This window comes from Dermacentor albipictus, chromosome 1 (genome assembly GCF_038994185.2).
Source record: "Dermacentor albipictus isolate Rhodes 1998 colony chromosome 1, USDA_Dalb.pri_finalv2, whole genome shotgun sequence".
Lineage (NCBI taxonomy): Eukaryota > Metazoa > Arthropoda > Arachnida > Ixodida > Ixodidae > Dermacentor > Dermacentor albipictus.
The window spans coordinates 263,185,328-263,211,703 of record NC_091821.1 but is presented as its reverse complement, the minus strand read 5'-3'; the positions used below and the strand labels follow the sequence as shown (position 1 = coordinate 263,211,703).

General features: G+C 46.8%; 1 protein-coding gene across 2 annotated transcripts in view; it reads left to right on the top strand.

Annotated features, from left to right (window-relative positions):
- Window positions 1-26,376, top strand: part of LOC135902871 (U-scoloptoxin(11)-Sm5a-like) — a 192,093-nt gene that overhangs the window by 141,554 nt on the left and 24,163 nt on the right. The window contains exon 3 of one of the 2 annotated variants that reach the window (XM_065433139.2): window positions 13,495-13,622. In XM_065433139.2, coding sequence (XP_065289211.1) covers window positions 13,515-13,622 — 108 coding nt within the window. In that variant the 5' untranslated portion in view covers window positions 13,495-13,514. Of the gene's footprint in view, window positions 1-13,494; window positions 13,635-26,376 lie in introns of both variants that reach the window. The other variant, XM_065433143.2, reaches the window with a different exon arrangement.

Sequence of the window (26,376 nt, the reverse complement as noted above, 5' to 3'; positions counted from 1 at the left end):
CACCCCTCTAACTGGTCAATATCCAGGTGTCAGCCGTCGTCGATGCGGCCAGCAATATTCTCCGTTCTTTCTTGCAACAACCACAATAATAGTAGTTTTTTCCACAATCAGAGGCTAAGCCAACGCGGACGCCGCACCTCTCGCCCACTTGTTTTTGGTGTGGCGGCAAAGACGTTTCGCGTGTGCGCTTGAGGAGAGGGGCCGCCACTGGTCACCGACTCGTTTTCACTTTTAGCCGCGCCCTTTCATCCATCCATGTCTTCATAGTCATGCCTCTTCACTCCTTCTGGGTACGCTTAACCACCCGCCTAATGAAATTTGCTGTTCCACCCGCCGTGGTTGCTCAGTGGCTATGGTGTTGGGCTGCTGAGCACGAAGTCGCGGGATCGAATCCCGGCCACGGCGGCCGCATTTCGATGGAGGCGAAATGCGAAAACGCCCGTGTACTTAGATTTAGGTGCACGTTAAAGAACCCCAGGTGGTCGAAATTTCCGGAGTCCTCCACTACGGCGTACCTCATAATCAGAAAGTGGTTTTGGCACGTAAAACCCCACATTTTTTTTTAATTTGCTGTTCCGTGGGTAAGGGGGAACGCCTACGCCACTGGACTAAAGGGATGCTCAATAGAGAAGTGAGCTGAGCTGTATTAGTAAATAATCTTTCTGCACTGTCAGTAAAGCCACTCTTACTGTAATATAAGTCTTGGTAAGCTAGAAAAGCCGTAAGAACGATAGACGGGCAGTGACACCACCATGAAGTTTCCGCACCGGCTCCCCGTTAGATCATGGCTTTCGATGGCGTCTGCGCCCCCGAGGCTAATTTTTTTATCGGTAAAAAATTATTGTACTATATTCTAAAAGAGACTGAACTTGGCAAGTTTCAAGAACTTTCACTGAACATCTAACGTTCCAAACACACAAAAAAAAATTATTTCAAAATCCGTGACGTCACACTCATGTGTAGTCGCTGGGATTTCTACTCGAAATAAAAAAATTAATCCTTGACTTATTTTCCAATAGTGAGCCTATTCAAAATTGCTTAAGATGTGTTTCTGAAAGAAAAACATTTTTTCGGTCTAAAATGAATAAGTGTTTCTCTTTATTGTCCTTTTAATTAATCACTTCGCAACCAGCGCCAATGTGAGCGACCATTAGGCCGCTGTGAAAATAATTACTACTATACCTCAGTACCCGAAACATCTCAAAAGAATCTCTCTGCGTTCACTTTCGGCCAAAGAAAACCGCAGAGGCGAAACTGGAAATACGGAAATGTGGGAACAATGGCCAAACTGAAAGAACCAATCATGCAGAAAAAAAAATGAATCCAAACTAGCGTTCCGAGTGAAACCACAAAAGCGTCCAGCCAACATACAAGGAGAGTACGAAGGCTTAGAAAGACCCGTCATCATTCGTCCTTTAAAGCTTACCCGTTCACCGTACAGGCTTTCAGACACTCTGTAGAGGCCCTACACAAAAATAACACGCATCCGACTGAGAACTTATAGGAGAAGCAAGCCCTATAGAACGATAGGCAACACACGGAACACACGAACTCTCTTAGTGATGTTTAGTTGAATAAGATGGAACTTAAGGACCTAGGGCTGCGTAAGGAGACCGTAAAACACCGACAGATTCTTTTTCTTGCTTTCCTTTGTTTCTCTTTTTTCGCTCCTTTCGCTCTGTCCATCGAATTGCAATAAATTATTTGGATATTCCACTCTAAACGTACGCGGGGCCCCATCGGCCGTCCTAGATTCTCTTGCAGATGAAAAACAAAACAACGAAGCCGAAATGCCGGTCAAACTCAATCAAAACTGTAACAAATCTGCCTTATCGACACACAAAGCCACATAGCTTTCATTGTGGCGTCCGATGGGTTTCGATGCCGTGGTCAGCCGTGGTGGTGGTGGTTGGACTGTGAAGAAAAGAGTGCGGGTATGCAGGCAAGAGGAATACGGAAGGAGAGAGCCAAGAACGCCGATTGGAGGCGCAAGCGATGACGTATAAGGTTGACGGGGGGCAGCGCGTGGTACCGATTTGCTTGTGTAACTGATGACGTCATCAGGCTGCGGCTGCGCAGTAGAGAGAGCGCTCTCCGGGGTTGGCAGGATACAGTGACCCTTGTCGACCTCATCGCAGAACTACCAGCCCTTATTTTGTCCCTGTCACCAGTTGTGCCCGCACGGTTCACCACCGACGAGATCCACCGCACATAAGAGATGCGCAGCCTGGCCTTGCTAGCTTCCAGAAACGTGAGGTGCTTGCAAGGATGTTCGACGCGTAGACGTGGAGGTAAATAATTATTGCATCTGTTGAGACGCCCCCTCACCGCTGAAACCAATGTTTGGCCCGGCCATGGTCGGGGACGGGGGTAGAGTGTTCTATAGGTTGTAGCTGGCAGTGTTCGGTAATAATCGCCATGCAATGCTCGGTGAAATGAGTTCGACCTACGCCGAATCACCTATTAAACAAGGTCCCCGGACCTCTAAGGCATCTGAATCAAAATACCAAACTGATTAAAAAAATAAAGGTACTTACCCATTACTTGGTCTACCCGAGAAATTAACAGAAATAGAAGGATTACATCACAGTCTCTACGCGGATGACATCACCCTCTGGGTTCCCGGAGGAGGATGTGACGGTCACGTCGAGCGAACGCTACAGGCAGGAGTAGATGCGGTTCAGAATTACTTGCGTGGAACGGGCCTCGAGTGCTCGACTACCAAGTCCGAACTCTTACTCTACAAACCCACAAGGAGAGGTCGTAAAACCCTGCGCGAAGAGGAACGGGAATATTCCAAAATACGCATTACATTGGCAGATGGCACTCCCGTCCCGCACGTAGAGAAAATTAGAATCCTAGGGTTACACCTGCAGGCAAACGGCCATAACGAAGAGACGGTGCGAATACTTCGTCGTTCGGTAGATGGCACCATCCGACTCTTGCGTCGCATCACGAACAGACGCAATGGTATGCGTGAAGAGTGCGCGATCCGTCTCGTGCAGGCGTACGCGATAAGCCGCATAACGTATGTTGCCCCCTACCTGAGGTGGATCGGGTCCGAAAAAAACAAAGTCGAATGCATGATCCGAAAGGCTTTCAAGAGGGCGGTCGGCGTTCCACTCAATGCGAGCACCGACAAGTTTCTAGAGCTCGGAGGTCACAACTCTCTCAACGAGTTAATCGAGGCGCACGACATTGCGCAATACGAACGATTATCGAGGTCAAAGGCAGGTCGATGCATCCTCGAGTCGCTCAGCATCGCGTACCACACTCAGCATGGAGAAAAGTTGGCGGTTCCCGCCTCTGTTCGCGACCGCCTGATCATCCCGCCGCTTCCCAAGAACATGCACCCGACGCAGCACGCCGGGAGACGCAACAAACGACCAAGCGACCTTCAGAAGAAGTTTGGTAACAGCAACGAGGCGGTGTACGTAGACGCAGCGCGATATGGAGGAGGGAGAAGCGCGCACGCGATAGCGGTTGTAGACCGCTCGGGTAGGTGCCTCGCGAGCGCCACGGTGACCACGGGACACACGGAGGCGGCCGAAGAAGCCGCGATAGCCCTAGCGCTCGTCGCGGTGCCGAACGCTGCGATCGTGATCAGCGACTCGCAGGCGGCAATCCGCGGCTTCGCGCGCGGTCGTGTCTCGCGGGAAGCGGCCCGCATACTCAAAATTTCTGACGACGGCGACTCGTCATCGCCCTCGCAACCCCAAAATTCTACGGTCTTCCTCCTCTGGACCCCGGCACACACCGATGTTCCGCTCGCGGAAAACGAGGCGGCCCACGCCACGGCTCGAGGTCTCACACGCCGAGCCGCCGCTGATTATGTGGCCGCCTCCGCCCCCGAGAGCGGGGCATCGGATCTGCCGGATCGGGACACTACAACAGAAACACAGCAACAAGAAACACACTGGGCGTGGGGCGATCGCCTAACCACGTTCAGAGACCTCACCCAACACTACAGACTCGAAAGACGCAGATTCCCGCCACCGCACGATAAACTGAACAGGAACGAGGCCGTGACATTACGCTTGCTCCAGACACACACCTACCCTAGCCCCGCTATCTTACACCACTGCTATCCGCGTTTGTACCCAACAGACGCGTGTAAAACATGTGGACGCAGAGCAACGCTGCGACACATGCTCTGGGAGTGTACCGGCAAGAACGGTAATCAAAGCAGCTCCGTTGGCGACGCGTCCATAATCGCGGTTGTTGCCAGAGTAGGAGAAGGCTCGAGCTCCGTTCTTCCCGACGCCGCCCCGGATGCGGGAGCCGCCGGGGACCTTCTCCGTAGGCGTCGCCACCGCTGGGAGGCGGCTATCAGAAGTTCAGAGCTGGCAGACCAGCTCTGGGCCGTCCGGCAAGCCGAAGATGCCGCTCGAGTCCAAGAACTTCGAGCCGTCACCTGAGGCCACCACATCAAGAACTGCCGGACTATTCTTTACTAAAGTTTCTTCTTCTTCTTCTTCTTACCTATCGGGATGGCCTTCGAGCTATTGGCCAAACGAAGATAAGCAAATGGAAATGCGATCGAGATTCGAGGAAAAACAATAAACTGCAACTTAGTAAACCGGTCTTTGATGAATGAAAAATATGTTATCGTCAAAAACGCCTTGTTGAATTAATTTAATGCCGATTTCAAATAAGGCACATACGCCTTGCACACAATTTGTTTTTACTGACGAAGAAAGAGCAACTAAAACGCGACAGATGCCACGAAACGCTAGTAATGCTGCACATCTTAAATACATGTACGCATATCGCAGCACCGAGACAGAATGTCTATCGCTAATTATACGAATTGCACACCTTTACATTTAATTACAACCTATTTTATCTTAGGAGATGACCAACTTGTGCCCCCCTAACGGAAATCATAGGCTTTTTAGGCGACACTGGCTTTTCGAATTAACTTTAGAGCATCCAGCTTTCTTTTCCTCCCTGCATCCGCCTTCTTGGTACTCTTTAGGGCTTATTTTTCTTGTTTTCCTTCTTCCACTGTATTCCTCCCATTGAACTTTGTGACTCAGCCCACATATATGGCAAGAGTTCACGTAAGTAAAGAAAGGCTGACCCATGCGAATTTACGAATACCAATACAATCTGCTGCCGAAATGTCTGCTCAATAAGCGTCTCCAAGTGGAGGGACCCTCCGACGCTGCGTCACGGGGGTACGTACAGCGGATCCGTGGCTGGCGGAAAGTTGGCGGGCGCCAGTCGTGCAGTCAGCGCCTCGCGTATGTGTGCATTTCGTCTCGTGAACATCCGAAAGTGCTTCGTCGGTTAGATTATTAGCCCTACCTGCTAGAGGACATGTTGCTCAGTTGCGTTGTAAACCGCGAGGCGGTAAAGGGCGACGCCACGTTTCTCCACTTGTGGATGTGGACAACGTTGTTGTTCGCGGCGTACGGTGCGATGACGAGCGGCGACATCCGACTTTGGATGTGCACCACGTTCGTCGTGACATTGGGTGATGAAACACAGCGACATTGTCTCTTCTTGCCTAAGAAACAAACCTCGAGTGTGGTGGACTGCGCGATAGGGAGCGGCGATATCGCCTTGCTTGCGGGAGTGTCAGCGAACGTTGTGTGTACAGGCCAGTCGCCGGCGATCGGGTGTCTGCAGCAGTTCAGGGCCCAATAAGGTCGTAGTAGCCACAGCTTTTATACGTGGTAAAAGGAATGAGACGCTATGATCTGAGCGCGTATATTTCGGCAGTTTCTGCGTGTGGTGAAGGCACGCTGAAAAATATTTTTTCTTGACATGGGAAAGGTTTGACTGTGCATTCCTTGCTAGCCTGCAGGTCTTTACCAAAAGGGAGTACGCTGCTTCACTTCGGCGAATGCACGTAAGGCGACGCGCTCAAGTCGGCGCGTTTTATCGCATCTGTTCTTGGTCTTAAGAGGAAGCTTTGGCTCGGGCCCAATTCCGATATCGCCTATTCAAACACATGTAAAATGTATAAACGCTCTTCTCAGATAACCACTGGGCCGATTTTAATGAACTCTGTTTCACTTGAGAGAGAACGTTAAGTTCTAGTGACTGTTGGAAGTGGGGTTTCTATTTAAGGCCTGCATTTAGAATAATTGCAAGGTTTGAAAGAAATAGAAGCACAAAGCTTATAAATTCGTAGCTCTGCACTTAAAAGAGATATCGCAGTTCCGTAAATTGTATTCATTGGATCATCCAAAGCCAACAAACTTGATTTGTAAATTTATATTTTATGCGAATCTGTCACATTGTTTACAAGCGCACTCACACTTGGGGGTCTTTTTGAGAGCCACGCATAATATATCAATTTTATCCGCTTTATATGTACTACCAGGTCCCATTTACAGAATTGTGATATCATTTTTCATTGCTGAATTACAGCGTTGAAAACTTCATAATTTCGTTTTCTGGAAATTTGCTATTTTTACAATTTTTTTTAAGTTCACAACCAAAATATAAAGATTCGCAACCAACAGTTGCTAGATCTTTTTTTTTTTAATGCAAGAAACCTCATCAAAGTTGATGCAGTGGTTGCCGAGAAAAACGATTTCTCCTTTCCCTTGTACTTTAAGGAAGCTTTAGCCCGAAGCTAAAGCTTCCTCTTTAAAAAAATCAGCTAGCCACTTCGTTATCCTTCTTAAATATGCCTTTAATTACGGCACTCCAAAAACGTTAAAGGAACGCTGCAGGTACAACAAAGTTACCGAGCAACGTATGCATTAATGTACATCTTGAGTGGAGGTTGAGCGGTTTCTTAGTGTACTGTATAAAATTTCAAGCCCACATGTGTGATTTATTTCTTCCACTCATAACAGTCATAACTGTGGTTCGACTGCAGGTGCAATCATAACAGTAGTGTTTGCAAGAGGAACCATTACGAAGAAGAAAAAAAGAACAGTATAGTCGACTGCGCCCCCCTCCTCTCCCCTTTTACCTCCGACGTTTCCGACGAGGTTTGCTTCAGAACAATGTTGCCATTGTTCCTCAGCACGCTTGGCTGCTAGCTCTTCTCCCTCGTGCTATACAGCGAAGGAAGCACAAGAAACACCTCGAGGCACACTCCGCAAAGCGCTCTGTGAGGACGTCGTACCTATATCTATGTGCGCAGAAATTCTGAGGCAGCACTGCGCAGCACTATGCACAGAGATAGTGAAGTAGCGACACAAACATGGAGGTCCCAGAGGTCAAACTCACGTGGTGGAGAGAAAAAAATACAAGCGACATTGCTTTCTTTTCTGTAGTTTTCATTCACTGCTTTCTTCGCTGCCAATGCAACAACGAACTGCGATGAGGCCCTTAGGGGTGGTGTAAGCGACGGTAAAGGACGGCTGAAAAGAGGAAACGAACAAAGAAAGTTGCTGCTATGGCTTCCTACATCCACGCCACTGGCACTCAAAATGTGACAAGGGGAAACGATGAAATGCCTCCTGACATTTCAGTGACGCGAGCAGCGTTATTGATACGGCCCAGAGGGGATTCGAGAGATTTCCATTATAGACACGAAACGTGCCCACAAACACAAGCAAAGGAACAAGCAAAAAACAAGAACAACACAAAACAAATACGCAAGTTTTCTTTTTTTAACTAAGCACATCTTAATAGCAGTCGTTGGAACCTGCAGAAAAAAAAAGAAAACGTTGCAACGCTACCGAACTCGTGTTGTTTTCATCAAGTTTGTCCAACCGTTGGTTTTTTGCAGATATCTGAGATGTCAGAAATGCATTTTCCTCGTGTAAGAAAACATATTTTAAAGCCATATTTGCGTTGGCACTCGTGCGACGCTACTGTCATTCTTTTAACGTTTACGACGGCTGCCAGACTTTCAGGCGGCGTTGCAGCCTTCTAGTTCTGTGCTGATGTTGTCCCCGCCTCCTGCAGCCCCCCCCCCTTTTTTTTTGCTTATTGAGAGCGCGAAAAATAAACACAAGAAAAGGCAATGAAGCATTACTGCCAGCCACGTACTGACGAAAGGAGTCAAAAGGGCGAATTAATGGTCAGGACTGAACGGAAAAGGACAAAATACGCTACATTAGCACTGACGCGACAGACCGCGTTACACAATTGGACCAGCCACACCTGCAGATCTGGGAAGCAGGTAGGACAGCAGAACAATTTGGGCTAGTTGGCCGTGCTAGCCTGCTATCTCTGCGCCGTGACGGCAGAGCTCGCTGTCTAGTTCTGGCTATTTTTTGTTTGTTTTTCTTTTATTTAAGGTTGCGTATGGGTGGCTTCAACGCCGTCGTTTTCATATTTATGTGAGAAATAAAGCAATATTTTTTAATATAAGCAATATCTTTATTATATATAAGCAAGAAAGCAAGGCTGCGAAAGTATCCGCAGGATACTTTCGCAATCTGAATATGTTTCGAATGCAAATAAATAATTCGATCGCATTTTCTCCTCGAACGCTAGAGAAGGCGCCGTTTTATACGTGGACACTCAGTAAAAGGAAGAAGGAAACGATGACCTGGGGTAATACACAGGATACACTATGTTATGCCATAAAGCGGACCGGGCCGAAGTACATTTTTAGACTGCGGACTAAGACGGCAGCAGGAAATTATCCATCGGAGGTGGCGATGCATGGTTGGCGGTGAATAAGAGGTTGAATAAATATATGGACGAAGGTGGAACCCCTATAGACAAGGGACCTAGTGGCACTCATCCAGGGAACCGTCCCTCAATATATTTGCTGTCAGTGGTGCTTTTGGCTGAGTGCGCTTTCACCCGCGCTGCTCAGTCTTGACATGCTTGGCGACAGTGAAGCACTGCGAGCAATCCACGCAACCAGCGGGCTCTTTCAGTCACACTGAGAAATGACAGAATGTCAAAAGATTCCGGGGCCAGCTCTGTATTCAACTGGGCAGCAGTTAGGCTATGCCAGCGATTCAGTGTGCCGCACACTCGAGTTTACTGCCTTAGACCCAGCACTGAGTTTCCCATTTCACCACGATGGAGCTCAAACACGGAACCAAAGGAAGACGAGATGGACGGCAAAAGTGCTACTGCAGTTGTACATTAGCGCTTGTGTAGTTCCGAGCTGCTTAATCACTGACTCTATTGCGCAGCTTTGGCGCTTGGAAATTTGCGAGGGGTTTTGCGTCCTATACGCACACTCTGAATGAGGTGACGTCTGTGTGTGTATTTCGGTGGCCATAACAGGCAAGAGTGTACCGGAAGAGGATGACGTTGTGTACATAGCATGGAAGTTGTTGGCAAGGTGGCGATGGTCACCGTGATAACCTACTGCCGTCCCAGTAAATGAACTTTGAGCCGGAAGAATCACTACAGTCAGCTCTTATTTTATTACCCTCTGTGCATCCAGAAGTCCGTCGTGCGAACTGTGGTGCATATAGTAAATGATTTCAGCGTCACTGCGCTGTTGGCATGCATGTAATTTTAACTGTTAGTTCCTTAAAGATCTTGGGCCAAAATCCCAAAGCTTTTCGAGAGACGACGATAATTAGCGGCGTCAATACGTAGTGTAATAGATACATGAACTGCATAGGTTGAACTTGTGCCACTTCTTTTCACTTAAGGTATAAGTGTTGATATTCGGTGTCCCCATTTTCACACGAGCTACGAAAGACGCCGTATAGTTTAGGAATTCTGGTTAATTTTGAGCAGGCAGAGTTCCTCAGCGTGCATGGAAATATTTGATCACACTATTTTTTTCTTTCTTCCCTCCTTTCTTTTTCTTTATCCCTCTGTCTAACGCATCGCCTCCATCGGAATGCGGACGCCGCGACCGGGGAGCAACCGGTCTAGAGATGAGGATGGGCTTGCAAGCTACGGGAATAGGATCCAAAGATGGACGACGTGTCGACACTGTCTTCGTCCTCCCCGGTCGCGCTCACTGCAAACGCTGATGGTGCTCTTAGTAATCAAAAAGACCAACCGCAGCACCTAAGAGCAACCATGTAAAGAATGAAAGAAACGCAAAGGTAAAATGCGGCCTCGAGCTCCGCGAGACGTAATGAATGAATGCTAGGTGAATTAGGGGCGGTGTCACTTCTTTTGGGGTGATTCGAAGTTCTTCCAGCTTCCACATTCTTTCCTCCTATCTTTCTTACGGGTCGCTGCTGATCAATACACAGCCTTAACAACGGACTCCCTACAAGATCATTTGTCTCTGCAATGGGACGGAAACAGCACCACTTACATTCAGAGAGAGGGGGAGGGTGGAACGAAAGAAAAAAGGAGGGTTGCATAATTTGCCAAATACTATCGTAAGAAAATGAGCAAGAAAGAATTAAGTCGTGAAGCAGGTTTGAGAAACAGGCTATCTTCCTAGGCGGATGCTGAACAGATAATGCATAGCACCCAGGTATCCTCACTAATTTCAACAACAAACGAAGATGACGCCTAGGTCAGCACTCATGTCACGTTGAAACTTAAATATCCCCACAACGATGATTTGTTTCTTTTCTGTTTGGCGTCGGACACCGCAACTCGAGACCAATCAGTCTGCGCTTGCAGACTGACTTCGCGGCAGTGAATGAACCTGATAGTTTTATGAGAAAGAACCGCACAAGGCTGGTAACTTACCAGGCTAGCAAAGACTTGAACTGCGTCATTACGGATGTTATATGACAGAACACTCGTTTACACGTCGTATGAGAACTGATGAGTGCCCTTATTCAGAATGCCCCAGCAGGAACCTGCTTATATCCGGTCTACTCCTGTGGATGGAGTAGTTGCAATGGCTTTTCCTGACTGTAACGCGTAAACTAACAAGGACTCTTAAGCAACTTATTGGAATTATTGTTACGTACAATATGAAGCTTAAAGTTGTGCACTTTCTTAGAGAGCAGACAGTGGGGAAAGCAGAGGTGCTGGGAAGTTGGTCAGACTTATGCCCAATTGTACAGGTCATGGTAGTCTAGTCTACTGAGATATTTGAATTCATTCCCTTACGATCTCCGTTTAGGACTCTGCAAGCGTACATTGTCTGTTCATAGCTTATGAGAGTGCCTTCTGCGTAACATGTCGAAACAAATTGAGGGCTGAAAGGAAATTGGAACACTGGATGATATATTTAGAGGAAAGACGACTGAGAGTCGGCAGAAGCAAAACGCTGTAAACGCTATGTAATGCTCGCTTATGCGATGACTTAAAGTGAACTACACGACAACGTATAGAAAACAACTAAGGTGTTTTTACTGCAGGCTGGGGTAAACATGCATCGCAGAAATGTAGGTGACAAACACAACTGAAGTAATGTCTCGGGAGTTCTGTGCAACAAGAAGGCACCAGAAGAAAGAAAATGACAGGTTTACAAGACATTGGTAAGGCCAGTAATGGCTCTATGAAAGAAAAGTTTAAAAAATTAGATTATGGGTTTTTACTTGCCAAAACCACGAATAGATTATGAGGCACGCCGTAGTGGGGGACTCCGGAATAATTTGGACCATCAGGGATTCTTTAACGGGCCCCTAAATCTAAGTACAGGAGTGTTTTCGCATTTCGGTGCCCATGCCAAGCCAATGTGCGGCCAGGATACTATATCGCGTTGGTGCTCGGTCAGGGGCCTGCACTCACGCACCACGTGGAACGCGTCCGCTTACCTTGCGGTCGCTCACCGCGTCTCATCTGTGGATGGCCGTGGTGCAGAGGGTCAGGATTCTTCCATCGGTAAAAAGAGCGTCAGCCTCGCAGATATGAGAGCCGCACCTGTCCCTACTTTCGTAAGCACATTTTAGCTGCCCGTGCATATTCCTGTGTAATAGAATCTGGATCGTTTGGTAGTGAGCTTTTCAGTCTCTCATGGAGTTGATTAGTTCGCTTTGATATTACGCTCTTATGACTGTGTTCGTCATACTCATCTAACATTACCCGCATCGGTGACTGTGCCCCAATGATGTTGACCTGGATGCCAGATTATGTCCTTGTGCGGAGGCACCTTCTCCCGATTGGCCTCATGAGCCCGCTTGCTTCTTGGGATTCCTACGTTGCTGAATGTCCAGTGTAACTTTATTTTGTACCGACGTGTTTACAACTCGCGTGTCGTTCTCCTTATTTTCCTGATAGTCAGGATCTTGTGCGGTGCGCAGGCTTCGACGGCCTCCTGAGAGGCCGTCTACATATATATGCGTGTAGGTTGATGTCACAGCAAATGCATCAACTCCAACTGGCCCAAATTTCTGCGTTAATTGCTCCAAATCGCTCATTTTTTTCTGTAAGCGCAACTCTGGATCATCTAAGCTTACGTTAGCTGTTAGTAGGATGATCTTAAATAGTCTTTGTTTGTGTGATATTTAATGCGACGTGTGAAAACAAAACATTATGTGGAAGAATTAATGGGTGAAGGCAGAGTGAAGTGGAGATTAGTTAAACGGTATCCTTATATTCTATAAACGGTGAATTTGCTTAGACGGTTACTTTACATAAAATAGGGCCTAACTCAAGAAAGATGAATACCATCAGTTGTAAGTCAATTGAAAATGAAACAAGCGGAGCTGTCAATACCAGTTGTAGCGTAATGTGATTGTTTTTCCTGCTCGCTAGGTTTTCTAAAAGGAGGTACAAGGCGTCTATTCACTTGCTGATTTACTGCACGACCCATTTGAAGAATTAAGTTATAAAAGCTACGACTGTTAGTACGGTGTAGACCCACCGGCGTAATTGAATCCACGCAGGGCCGTGCCTCGAGAAGATATATACAGACATTCGATAGCCAATACTCGATAGACACCACGAGGGCGTCGATGAACAGCTAAAGCCGCTCTATGTTTCAATTTGATCAGCCGATGAATAGATGCCCTATTCTGCTCGATTGTTTAGATTGTCAAGCTTACACATACATACATGAACACACACACACACACACACACACACACACACACACACACACACACACACACACACACACACACACACACACACACACACACACACACACACACACACACACACACACACACACACACACACACACACACACACGCACACACGCACACACACACACACACACACACATGCGCGCGGGCGCGCGCACGTGTACAAGAACGTTCCTATAGGTATGCGCGTACTAGAGCGATTTTGTACCACGTAAATCTGCGCAGCGTGCAAAATGCTCACTGTTGCGTCGTAGCGTTCTATGTTCTGTCATATAATATAGTTGGGAGTGAAAGCGATGGTGGCGTAAATTCAGGCCAGCTGCGGGAAAGTGAAGTGCTGCAATAGCAGATGATCCAAAGAAAATTAAGACATGAGACACATGCAGTGTGCACTACCAACGTTTAAATACCACTATAAAATATCACATGGCCACATACGTACATCTTCGCGCTGCTGCATCCGGCCGTGCTGCGAAGGACTAACGAGACTCGTACGATGTAGGGAAAAAAAAAAGACAGGCGTTTTTCAACAGTGACGCAGCAGATAGTTTTCGTTTTTGTTTGCATCATGCATTATGCAATAAACCCATGCAGCCGAAAGCGAGGCGCAAACTAACGTGCAACTCCCCTTCTGCCCTGCTTACCCCTGACGCAGCTACAAGACTTGCAGCAGCAATGGACCGTGGCGGCCTGCCGTGCTGGGTGCTGCTTTGCGCCGTATGCCTAGTGCAGGCAAGACCGCGCTTCTACGGCCTGGCTCCCATGAAGCCCAGGAGTCTCACGGTGAACATCTCAGTGAGCCGCTCGATTCTTCCCTGGTCAAGGGTTCCACGAAACTGGTCAGGGCTCACGCTACAGAGTGAAACTGCAACTGGGTATATATAGGTGCAAATGGGGCTCCTAAGCCGATGCTGTCGCCTTGTCCAATGGGAACAAGAAAGCCGCAAGGGCTCTCTAAATTCATTTTCAACACTTATAGAAATGCTCAGTGCATATCATTCGTCAACGCCGTCCTCTATTTTCCACCCGGCGCGCCCATTATCTTCCGGTGTCTTTTCTGCCCCTCTCATCTATTTCATCGTTCAATCATGAAACTAAACCTACCATAAGGAAGACGGAAGATGCCGAGGAGGAGTGAAATGTTATACGTGACAGTGCCAGCTTAGCCTCGGCATCCTGTAGCTGCTGACCTACGTGAAATTGTTTAGATCTTATCTGCCATTCGATAAAGTCGTTTCTTTCCTAGTGACACTATAACTGTAATTCATGTTCGTGATTACTGCTTCGTCTAAGTGCCGAGTGCACTTTACAGGCTTGTGAGTGACCTTGATTCAGGCCTTGCACATGGCACATTGCACTGACAATGACAGCTACCTTGAGACATTTATACAACAGCCCACTGTGGGAGGACCTCTTGCTAGGCGCATGGCCACAGAGTTGGCAGACGATAGAGACAATGCGTGCTCTTTCACGTTTCTTAGGCGACACGGGCCTGGACTCACGCTTCTGATAACATTTATGCAATGTGTCCTTCACCTCGTTCCTAACATTATCATCTCCCGTTGTCACCATTTTTCTTCCCCTCTTCCCCTTCCCTTAAGTAGAGTAGCAGGCCAGATGCTTCATTTTCTGGCCGACCTCTCTACATTTTCCAATCATTAAACTACTTCTTCTTCTTCTTACACATATATAACATATGTTATATTACTTTCAGGCAAATATAATCTGAGAAACAAGAAACAACACGACTAAACGAAGTCGTATACGGATTATTGTGTCATCAATGTTTCGACAGCCGTACTCTCTTAAATTACTGATAACGATGAATAGGCGCCTCACTTCCGGCGCCAGTTTCCAAGGCGCTACTATCGCGCCTGCAGATCTTACTGATTCAGTCATTAAGTCAATCAGCACGAGTCAGCTTCGTCAGATAAAGAACCTTAAAAAAGGCATATTGCAAGCCATTTACCCAGTTTCTTATTTTTCCCTCGATACCACTACTCTGCGATCAGCGCACCATGGGGACTGGGGCTCTGCCTAGCTGCAGCTACAACCAGCGTATCATATGCTATATGATAACTTGCTGGACGAACTGTCTGCATTGACGTATAAAAGAGCACGATGAAGCAACACCATCCGTAGAAAACGCGGTGTCACCACGCTGTTCTTGCGACCATCGTGCTTATTTCCTACCTACACTTACTCTGTAGTTACATTCGAAAAACACCACAATATTTTGCCCCAATTCTGTCAATGCCGCTGGCCATCTACAGCTTATCCAGACGATATGAAGCTATATATTCCCCGCCTTCGCACCTAATAGGTTACTCACGCTGATCGCTCGGCCAGGGCGAAGTACACGGACCACTCTTATAATTTTTCGTACTAAAGCATCCCTATATAAGCGATCAGTCAAGACAAGAGATATCAGCGGATAAATGTTTTCTCCTTGAACGGCCGTCAGTAAAAGTGGAGGTGGGGAAAGCAGACATGGGCGATTCTCCAAGACAGAAATGATGCGGCGCCCCGCGGATCAACGTCTGAGTGCCTTATAATCGCCCGGATCAATGGCCGCGCACTGGCCACATTGCCCTCATGATTAATGAACGGGGTCACTATCTCCAGAGCAGCTGCTCTCCGAAAGCAGTGGGGCGTCGACTCGGAAGAGCTCAGCCTAAATCCGTTTATGGACGTAAACATGCTTGGAGGTATAGAGGGGCATTGGCAAACGTTCCTTGCTTCGAAGGCAATGAAGACGCTGCATATCAACCGAAAAATGACAAAAAGAAAGTCGACCCAAGAAATTTGACCCAGATCAAGCCCGATCGCGATCAAACGTGACCGTGTGACACCAGTATTAGTAACCTGTCTTACCCTCGATTTTCCATTTCTTCTGCAAGACAAAACAATTGCATCCCTATAGTGTTGCTTGAATTCCTGTTTAAGGCAATGCAGAACAAATATCGTTAATTGCAACCTTAAACGGGGTGCTTCTCGTAACTTGAGCCAAGCTTTCAAAAACATTCAGTGCTCAGCCATTGACACGCGACAATCGGAGCTCATGGCTGCCGGCGCTTTTCGCACTGACCCTGGGCGGTGGGAACCCCGAGCTGACGCATCGTGGCGTACAGCGAGAGCTCTGTGACGCACTGTGACTGCATTTGGTCCGGCAGCAATCGTGCAGCTCTCGGCGGCGCTAAAGGAGCGGCGGCAGCCACGCACTCCGAGTGCCGCTTTTCAATCGCTGATCACTGTGCATCTTGCGCAGCTAGGACCAGCGACAAACTGTTCAAAGTGTACTACATGCTTAATACTCTCAGCACACGAAAAAAGACGATGACAAGAAAGAGAGAGTAAGACACACGTAGCATGTGAGGCTGATTGTATATACCATGTGTCCCACGTAACTCGTGCCAAAATTTAAAGATATGCAAGTGCCATGTAGTTAGAACCAAAGTAGTGTTCTTTGCCGTTGAGTGAGACAATCTTTTTTTTTTCTTTCGCCTAATTACATACTTAGATATTCTCAATTAATCAGCTTCATCAAATATTATATTCGGAAAAAAGTATCTACGAGAAAAATATGCACCATCCTGAAAAGTTGCGATCCAGCTTTCTGTTGCTCAATAGTGTTAGATAAAAGTTTTTTCCTAGCCTGAAAGAAAGCCTGTGAACTACAAAAAAAAAATTGCCGTGCGATCGACTATAGATAGCCGTGCGGCACTTTTCACCTGTGAGTAAAAAACTCACATGTTAGTTACGAGAACGCAAGCAACTTAGTATTGCTGGCTGTCCTCTTCAGCAACTGAACATATATGTTTACTATGATCCTATGTAATAAAATTACAATAATTAATTAACCAACTATTAAGCATGATGTAAACGCAAAATCTTCAATGTAGAAGTTGTAGAGCCTATTCAGAATACCCAACTAATTTTTTCCATGACAATAGCTGCCGCGTTTTTTCGGGGCTGTATAGAAAGCGCGCGAGAATTGAAAAGTACCACGTGACTGTGCTCGTCCGCATTCCCGTGAGTAACACAAACAACAGGGCACAGAATAGCATCTCGTCCTTACCTGTGCGCGATGCTTCTGGCAGTGGTTAAACTAGACGCTTGTTTTACCGAAACGTTGTGCTCACAGAACAAGCTGCTGCCGCGCAAGAAAATCGCTGCCTAATATAGACACAAGCAAGGCGACGGGCCTTAATTGTTTTTACCCGCCGCGGTATGTTCGGTTAAAAAATATAATGGGCCAGAACCAAGATATGATTTCGAGGCAAGCCGTAGTGGGGGACTACGGATTAATTTTGACCACCCAGGGTTCTTTCAGGTGCACCGAGTGACACGGGTGTTTTCGCATTTTGCCGATATCGCAATGCGGCATAGCAGCGCAAGGCCTTAGCCACTACGCCACCACAACGGGTGCGGTTTGTCCGGTGGCTGTGTCGTTGTCCTGGGTTCGGCCGCGGCGGCCGCATTTCGATTGGGGCGAAATGCAAAAACGCTCGTGCACCGTGCATTGGGTGCACGTTAAAGAACGCCGGGTGGTGTCGAAATTATTCCACAGTTCACCACTACGGCCTGCCTCATGATCATATCAAACTCCAGAACGTAATTCGTTAGCCCCTTGTCCTTGTTTTAAGCTGCGTTTCTTTTTTTTTTTTCAGAACGCAACAAGTACTGCTGCAATACGCTGCGACGTGTATCAAGCGCGGAATATAGTGCAATTGCGAATCGAGCGCGCACAATCGAAAAATTAAAAAGAAGAAAACGTCATCGCACCGTCGCAACGTCGACCTAGCCGCCGGGCTCGTGGGATGCGGTCGCAGCTGTGCGCGCGCTTGTCGTATGAAAGGTAAACACTGGCCACCGGTGCCAGCCGAATTAAGGCGGCGGCCGGGGCTGATTGCTTCCTGCTACAGTTTAACGCAATCATCGATCGAGCGAGATGATCAAGTAAAGCCACCGAATGAAGGGCAGGTGTTACAGGGACGACGACGCACTATGATGATTCGGAATGTGCAGCGCTCCCTCCGGCTCGACCAAGGTGTGCACGGATACTGAACACCTCGGCTTAATTTAGCCCCCGGTACACGCACGCGCGACACTAATCCTGTCTCGTTACAAGTTTCAACAATGAGAGAGCGGCGTGAAAGTTGACGCCAGAGTGCGGACGCGTATGGCTGGGTGCCTGCAGAGCGCGACGACGCGTGTGACTGGCGGCATGGACATGCGGCTCGCGCGTCGGTGCCAACTCCACCGACCATGCTCGGCGCCCGGAAGCGCTTGGTTACCTCGCTACAACCTTTTATTTTGTCCCTGTCAGCAAACACTCTCTGCTCACTGAATACAAGAGAGAATTACCCGCAGGGGCCATGCGCAAACAGTGTCATTTTTGTCGTTTTACGAACGAGCTTGAACTGTGGTGACACGGCTCACAGAACGCTCGCACTTCGCGCTTGCAGGTCATCTCGCAGGTAACGCTGTTTGCGCGATGCATCACGACCTCGAAAAGAGATGGGGCGAAAAAGAATTAACAAAGCAAATTACTGTAGTTCTAATAAAATATGTCGATTTTTTTTTTACTTTTCCCGACAGATAGAGAAAGGTCGCGAAATCTGACAAATTCCGTGGGAATGCGCGCACTGAAATCCCTCTATTCTGGAAAGTAGCGACACCATCCTCCTGGCGCTGGCTTTCCCTCCTCAACTCTCTTCGAATTTCACTCTCCCATGGCCCGGCGCGCTGCGCACGGCACGCTTTTTAGGCCAGCGGCCACTGAGGAAGCAATGCACGCGCTTATTTCAGTCGTTTGAAGCGTTATTGTGGAAACCACTGCCTCATGACGCCGGCACGACTATGGTAAACTTCCGACAAGTCCCAGAATTACTTCACTTTGGCCTAGTTGGTGTTTACTGCATATAATATTGACCGCAAATAAAGACGGGGACAGTGGAAGAGAACACATAAACCGCCCTACCGATTACCGCCCGTGTTGCTTATGTGTTCTCTTCCGCTGTCCCCTCTTTATTTGACGTCAATATGATATGCAGTATTTAGATAGGTCGTGCTGAGAAATATTTTCGAAAAAAGTTCACCGATGATTATGATACTCCCTAATGTGAGAGAGATATATATTTATTATGATAGAAAAGCTGAGAGATCGGCCTGAATGAATGTTCTCACCTGCTACTCGGCGTTGGGGCAAGGGGAACGGTTGTAGAAAGAAAAAATAGACGTTGATTATGAGGATCAAGATGGTGGCGAGAACCTTGCACGCTCCAAGACTCTTCAAAGTCTCTTGTCCAGTCCGCTATCATGCAAAATTTTGTTGAGAGCCTTTAGAATATCAGGCTGATGACGAGGATCAGGCGAAGGTCCCAATAGAATCTTTTGAGCTAATGGTCCAATGACAAATTTTGACAAGATGTCTGTCAGCGATTTTCTCTGTACACCAAATCGCGGGCAGATGCACAAGAGGTGTTCTGTCGTCTCAGGAATGTCCCATTCCTCACAATTCGAACTGTCCGTCCGGCCGATGAGATGCAGGTAGCGCCGGTTGAAGGCCACACATAATCGACATCTGTGCAGCAAGTTTGCATTGCACCTCTTCATGTTTGGTGATATCCGTATTGTCATCTTTGGGTGGAGATCGTGAAGGCAAAATTTGAGCGCAGCTCTATATGTGTTGGTGGTTTGGCTTCGACAATGCCGAGTTAAATTATGCTGTTTTACGTGCCAAAACCACGATTTGATTATGGCGCACGTCGTAATGGTTGACTCAGGATTAATTTTGACCACCAGGGGAGCTTTAATTTTCCCTAACGTTTAATTGTTTAACCTAGGTAGGACATTAGGCAGCATAATAGCAAGAGCTTGATGGTGCAACCCACCACGCTGTTCCAAAGGGGACGCTCATAACATCCATCCATCCATCCATCCATCCATCCATCCATCCATCCATCCATCCATCCATCCATCCATCCATCCATGTACGGGGCACGGGCACTTTTGCATTTCGCCGCTATCTAAATGGGGCCGTCGCGGCCGGTATTTGATCCGGCGACTTCGCGCTTAGCAGCGCAACACCATAGCTGCTAGGACACCGCGGCGGGTTGCGACAATTTATTTATTTATTTATTTATTTTTATTCATTAATTTATTTATTGTCATACTCTCAAGGCCCGGGGGCATTACAGAGACGAGTGGTGATTATTACAAACAAATTCGTTAACAATATTCTTGAAGTTTGTGGCGTCAGAAGTGGCAGTGATGGAGGCAGGGAGGCGGTTCCAGTCATTCGTCGTTCTTGGTAAAAAGGAATGAAAATAAACGTTGGTGCGACAAGTTGGAACTTCAACCTTAAAATGATGATCCGTGCGTGACGATATGTAGGATGACGGGGAGATTAGTTCATCCTTAAGTGTTTCGTTAGAGTAATAAATCTTGTGAAAAGGGTATAGGTGAAAATATTTACGACGTGCGGGTGTGTCAGGCAAGACAGCAAAACTTAGAAACTCCAGAACAGCCCCATACGCATTCGCGTAACTCGCATTCACGAAGTGAAATGTCACTATAATTTGTTATCTGTGTGCTGTTCTCGTCCAGTATACTTCAAGCGTCATTGCGGGAATTTTGGACATTGAAGGTCCGTGTGAAGGTGTAAAGGCGGTAAATTAAAAGCGATGTCTGGAATTGCTGTGGTTGGCAGCGTTGAGAGGTCGGCACACGTCACGTTGAGGTGTAAGCCACGAGTTCTCTATGCTTAAATGCTTCATCAGTGATCAAGTTCCCAGCAACGTGTTTGGTTGGGTTAGTTGGTTATAATGGCCCATATACTGATCACATCGCCGTTCGCTCCATTGTCCTCGTTTCTCACGCTGTTCACTTTATGGTTACACGTGGTGCCAGAAATATGTGGAGAGAAATAAACAAGGGTACACAGCGCGAGTACTCTGGAAAGTAATAGAAGGATGTAAGGGAAACGGCTGGCGTAACGAAAGTAATTCGGCGAGCGCCAACGCTGATCGCTCTTCTTTCTCTGTCTATCTATCTTTCTTTTTTCGTGCGTCGTTATAGGATATATGGTTTAGCCCAAACTGAGCATCTTTCCCGACTTTGCTTTTTCTCGTCGTTCTGTCTTGTTTCCGTTCCATCCTTCGCCAGGGCTTCATTGGGCGGGAAATGCCTCATATCGATCAGTAGGATAAAGAGCAAGCGCGCTTTTGACGCTCTGAAAGCAGCACTTGTGCTCGGGAAAAAAAATAATTAAACTTTCCAGATTATCCTCGGGTGCCTTGGCCTCCATCTCTTACACGCATACCTTTTTAGTAGAGCATGAGTTCAATTCAGAGCTTGTCTTTGCGTTCTCTCGCTTCATCTCTTTGTGGCACTTTTTTTACACGACGGATACAATAACTGGCCAACTATACGTTAGTGTGCATTAAGCATCGAGTTGAATCGGTTGAGCGAAGGCGCTGCAATCAATCAGGAAATATGACTAACGTGGCTTTGCTGCAAAAGGTGCACAACAATTAGCACTAAAGGAACGTACTCTTTGTTAAATGTACCGCTTCATATACCGTGTTTCCCAGTTCGAGTTAGCCAAGCTCCTCAACGAAACCAAAAAGATTTTTAAAAACGCGTTGCAAGATACAATTGTAAGAGCTACAGTATTCAGTCATCAGACCTCATGACGACCGAACACTCTAGGTCTTGAAATCGTATCTGGAACTGTATTATTTTTATTTTTTTAATTGAACAGCTTGGCTAACGTTAGGTGGGACACCCTATACAGGGTGTGTCACTAAACTTGAGCCAAACCTTAAATATGCAAATGACACGCAGCTGGACAGAACCAAGGCAATGTTGTTTGCCGTTACTTGGAGATACTCAGATAACGTTTTTTTTTTGCATTCCGCCTAATTAGACAAATATGTTTAATTAATTTATCAATTAATCAATTATTGTAATTAGATGAAAAAAGTCAATGAGAAAATTGTAGAGCAACATGAGAAACTCCCCATACAGTTTTCTGTCGCTCAACACGTGCTACATAATATGTTTTTGCGAGCGCGAAAGAAGCCCGCGAATAGCGCAAAGTGCCTCGAACGGCCAGTCACGCGGCAATGACCAACCCTTCCCCTACTGGAAAATGGGAGTAAGCGAAGCTTGTCCTGCGTGCACCTGACTTTCGTCACGGTTACATAACCCACAGGTAACGGCGCCAGATTGCTTCGGCCACCCGCTCCCTCTGCTCGGGATCTTCTCGTTGCTGTCGGATTGCCTGGGCTTGGGCGTCTCTAACGGCTGGATCGGTGCGCCGACGGCGAGCCCTTTCTCGGGCGAGTTCTCGCCACCGCTCGTCGAACGCTGCCCGCTGCTCGGGGGGACGCACAACGCGTGGCCATCCCATCGTTTTTCCGAGGCTCAACTGAACGGAAACGAAGGTGGCGGCAGCGCGCGCGAAACCCTTTCCTACCCTTTCCCTCCCCGGCGTAGGCGAAATGGTTCTGATTGGTTGCGCGCGTGGCGCGAGCGAGCGCCTATGCAGCTGGAATCCTTGCTAATGACTCACACTGTGGTGCCGGCGCAGTTGTCAACTCATCAAACCGGTCTTTCCCGCAGCTACTCTGCTCTGGGAGCAACTGGGTTTTTGCGTGGCCAGACTGCCACCAAAACTTGTGAGCTAATGCAAGCTTAGTTTGAAAAGTGTCAATGAGAACATTGTAAGCGACATGAGAAACTCCCGATACAGCTTTCTGTTGCTCAGTAACTGCTACACAAAGGTGTTTTTCCGAGGGTGAAAGAATCCCGCAAATATATGCAAAGTGCCTCGAGCGGCAAGTCGCGCGACAATTTTGCGAGTATTCGCGGGCTTCTTTCACGCTTGGAAAAACACTTTTATGTAGCACGTATCGAGCAACAGAAAGCTGTATCAGGAGTTTTTTTTATGTTGCCTTACAATTTTTCTCAATGACATCTTTAATCTTTTTGAGAAATTGATTAATTAATTAGGACTACTTATCTGACTAGGCGGAATACAAAAAATAATCTATCTCCAAGCGACGACAAACAACATTACCTTGGTTCTGTTCAGCTACGTGGCATTTGCATATTTTTAACGTTTCATTCACGTGAAACATCCTGTATACTATTGGACAGTGGCATGGTTATTTAAATAAATTAAATTCTGAGGTTTTACGTGCCAGAACTACGATCTGATTATGAGGCATGGTGTAATTGGGGACACCAGACAATTTTGACCACCCGGGTTCTTTAGATTGGCGACCGTTTTTCTCCATTTCGCCCCACGATATACCACCGCCGCGGCTGGGACTCGAACCCACGACCTCGGGCTCAGCAGCGCCGCCATACACTAAGCCACCACGGTAGGTGACATGGTTATAAAAAGCATGGGACCACTGCCTCTAAAGATCACTTGGCATTAAATCTCGTCGACAACCTGTTGTATAACTAATAATGTAAGATAACAATTAATGGGACTATCGGACTAGCGCCGCCATACACTAAGCCACCACGGTAGGTGACATGGCTATAAAAAGCATGGGACCACTGCCTCTAAAAATCACTTGGCATTAAATCTCGTCGACAACCTGTTGTATAACTAATAATGTAAGATAACAATTAATGGGAATATCGGTTGCACTTGACGCTATTGCTATGTATCTTTCGGGCAACTTATAGATTCTTACTGTGACGTAGAAACGGCGGAGTAATCTTCTCGCACCATGTAATGAAACTGGCGATTTATTTCCGCTGTACTTCTATTTCAGTTACTCTCCTCTGTCGAGAAGTTGCTCTAAGACTTCGAGGACTGCTGCCACAGTATATATAGGTAAAAAAAACAGTAACGGTGCGTGTCACTTGTCATTGTCATATTATTAATGCATATATATTTTGCTCATTTATATAGCAACGGTCTTTAAGCCTCTTTACAGCCTTGCTACATTCACACTTCGTGTGCAGTTGTCAACTCATTATTACAATGTGCCCGGCGCTGCTTGGTCAGAAGTGGCCCGGGCACAAAGAAAAGTCATTCATTGTTAATTATTAAGTCAAAAATCCAGGAGAAAATCCGGAGCAAATAACACCACAGTTGCTTGCTTTTCCGCCGAAAAAGAGAGAAAAGAAAAAGCTCGGCTCTGTGCAGGTATTTCCAAGTATCTTGCATGGCTCAGCTAAGTCATCATGTTACCGTACCAAAGTTGCACTGTAAACTATGAGCGGCGACGTACTGAAGGGCTGGGAATTCATTTTGACTATGTGAGCTTTCTTAACGTGCATGTAAGTTCACGAGAATTTTTGCATTCCACTCCCACGGCTGGGACGTGATCCTGCAGCAGAGCGCTATACAAAGCCATTGAGTTGATTGGGCTGCCACGGCTCCCGAGCTGCGGGCTTGTGTCCTGTTCCGCTTCGCTGCGCGCGTCGTCTTCTTCTGGAGCTGCACTTGTGAATGATAGTGCACTGAACGCAATGTCTATAGCTTTTACCTTTCCTGAACTTCACTGAAAGGGGGCGGTCGGGCGGAGCAATTACCAGGAAGTCGCGCAAGGCTAGATCCGCCTGCTGCCAACATCCTCCTCCTCCTCAGAAGTGGATAAGGAGGGAAGAAAAGAGTGAGAATTCGGCCCATATGTAGCTCTTTGTTTACGGTACTGTAGGTGTAATGAGTGGTGGTTACACACAGAACCCCGGTGGAAAACAGACTATCTTTGTTAGAGCGAAGGTTTCTTTGCATAGCCTCCAGGATGTATACAGAAAGGTGATGCGAACGAAGCATCGCAACAAATAAATGTTCCTCTCTCTCTGCTGCTGGGACGGTCGATATCTCGTGGACACACACACACACACACACACACACACACACACACATATATATATATATATATATATATATATATATATATATATATATATATATATATATATATATATATATATATATATGAACGAGACGAAACGGGTTAACCGAGGGGCCCGATCTTCTAATAGTATCACAAGAAGCCAACAAACAAAGGCACAAGGACAACACAGCGGAAATTACTTGTGCTTAATAACTGAAATAAAGAAATGGTAAATTAATGGAAATGAAAACGGATGAAAAAACTTGCCGTAGGTGGGGAATGATCCCACGTCTTTCGCATTTCGCGTGCGATGTTCTACCAATTGAGCTACCGCGGCGCCGTTTCCCCATCCACTTTCCGGGGTATTTATGTGTTACTACGAGAACTAACCCTGGGGGCGTCAGCCAGCGCCACCACTCACAAGCCTTGGCGGCGGATGTGGAACATCCTTTCTGCCGCAGGCGTCACGAGTACGTGATCTTTTTGGGTGAAGGCAACTGGCCAATAAACCCACACGGGCTACCTGAAGGGATCTACGTTGCCGGATTCGAGACCTTCGTATATGTAATGAACGAGAAGAAAGGGGGTCAACCGAGGGGTCCGATTTTTTAATAATATCGTAAGAAGCCAACAAACACACCAAGGACAACACAGGAAAAATTACTTGTGCTTAATAACTGAAATAAAGAAATGATAAATTAATGGAAATGAAAGTGAATGAAAAAACAACTTGCCGCAATGGGGAACGATCCCACGTCTTTCGTATTACGCGTGCGATGCTCTACCAATTGAGCTACCGTTGAACTTGTTTGAACAACCTACTAGAGGTAAAAGCACTGCTTTATGAGGAGTCGTTGGTGCTTCCACAACCACTAACAGCTCCACGGCAGGCTTACAAGGAACAATCGTTACAAAAATGTTTTTATATTTCCGTGGAATGCTAATAGCCTTCGTAATAGGTCAGCTGATTTTCGCAAAGTACTATAGCTCAACATAGCTTTCCTGTTTGATATATCCAGGATGCAGGCGTGCGAGATGACTCTCGATCGTCTTTCAAATTATGTAATATATAAATCATCGCGCATTGCTGGAACAAGTAGACCGATGTTATGTGTGAGAAATGACCTGCCGTTCCCTTTGATACAGCCTAGTGATTAAGATATACCGGAGTTCGTAGCATACAAGATATCTTTCAGAAATACATGCGTCACTGTGATAAGTCTTTCTCTACAAGGTTCTAGCAAAATATGTGTAGACAGCTTGGTGAATGTGTTTGGTATCACAAACACATTAATCTGCCGGTTTGTGGGGACTTCAACGCACATAACGTCATTGTTATTGAGTGCGCAGCAGAAAAATGTAATTTGACCGGGTTAAATGACAGTTCTCCAACGTTCTTGCAGGGGTTCGTTACTCAAGCTATATTTAAGTTCCGTTCTACTCACAAGAACTTCTTGATGGCGTTCAATGGTCAACGGACATAGAAATGCCCGGTAGTGATCAATTTCCGGTTACGTTAAAGCATCGTCTCATACGGAGTGAAGGGACTCGGTGCTACTCAAAATATACTAATTTGCAAAATTATTTTTCGCCGTTTAACTGACTCATTAGGCGAAAATGCGAACTTTTTTTTTTGCAAATATATTGTGTTAGCCATACAAGAT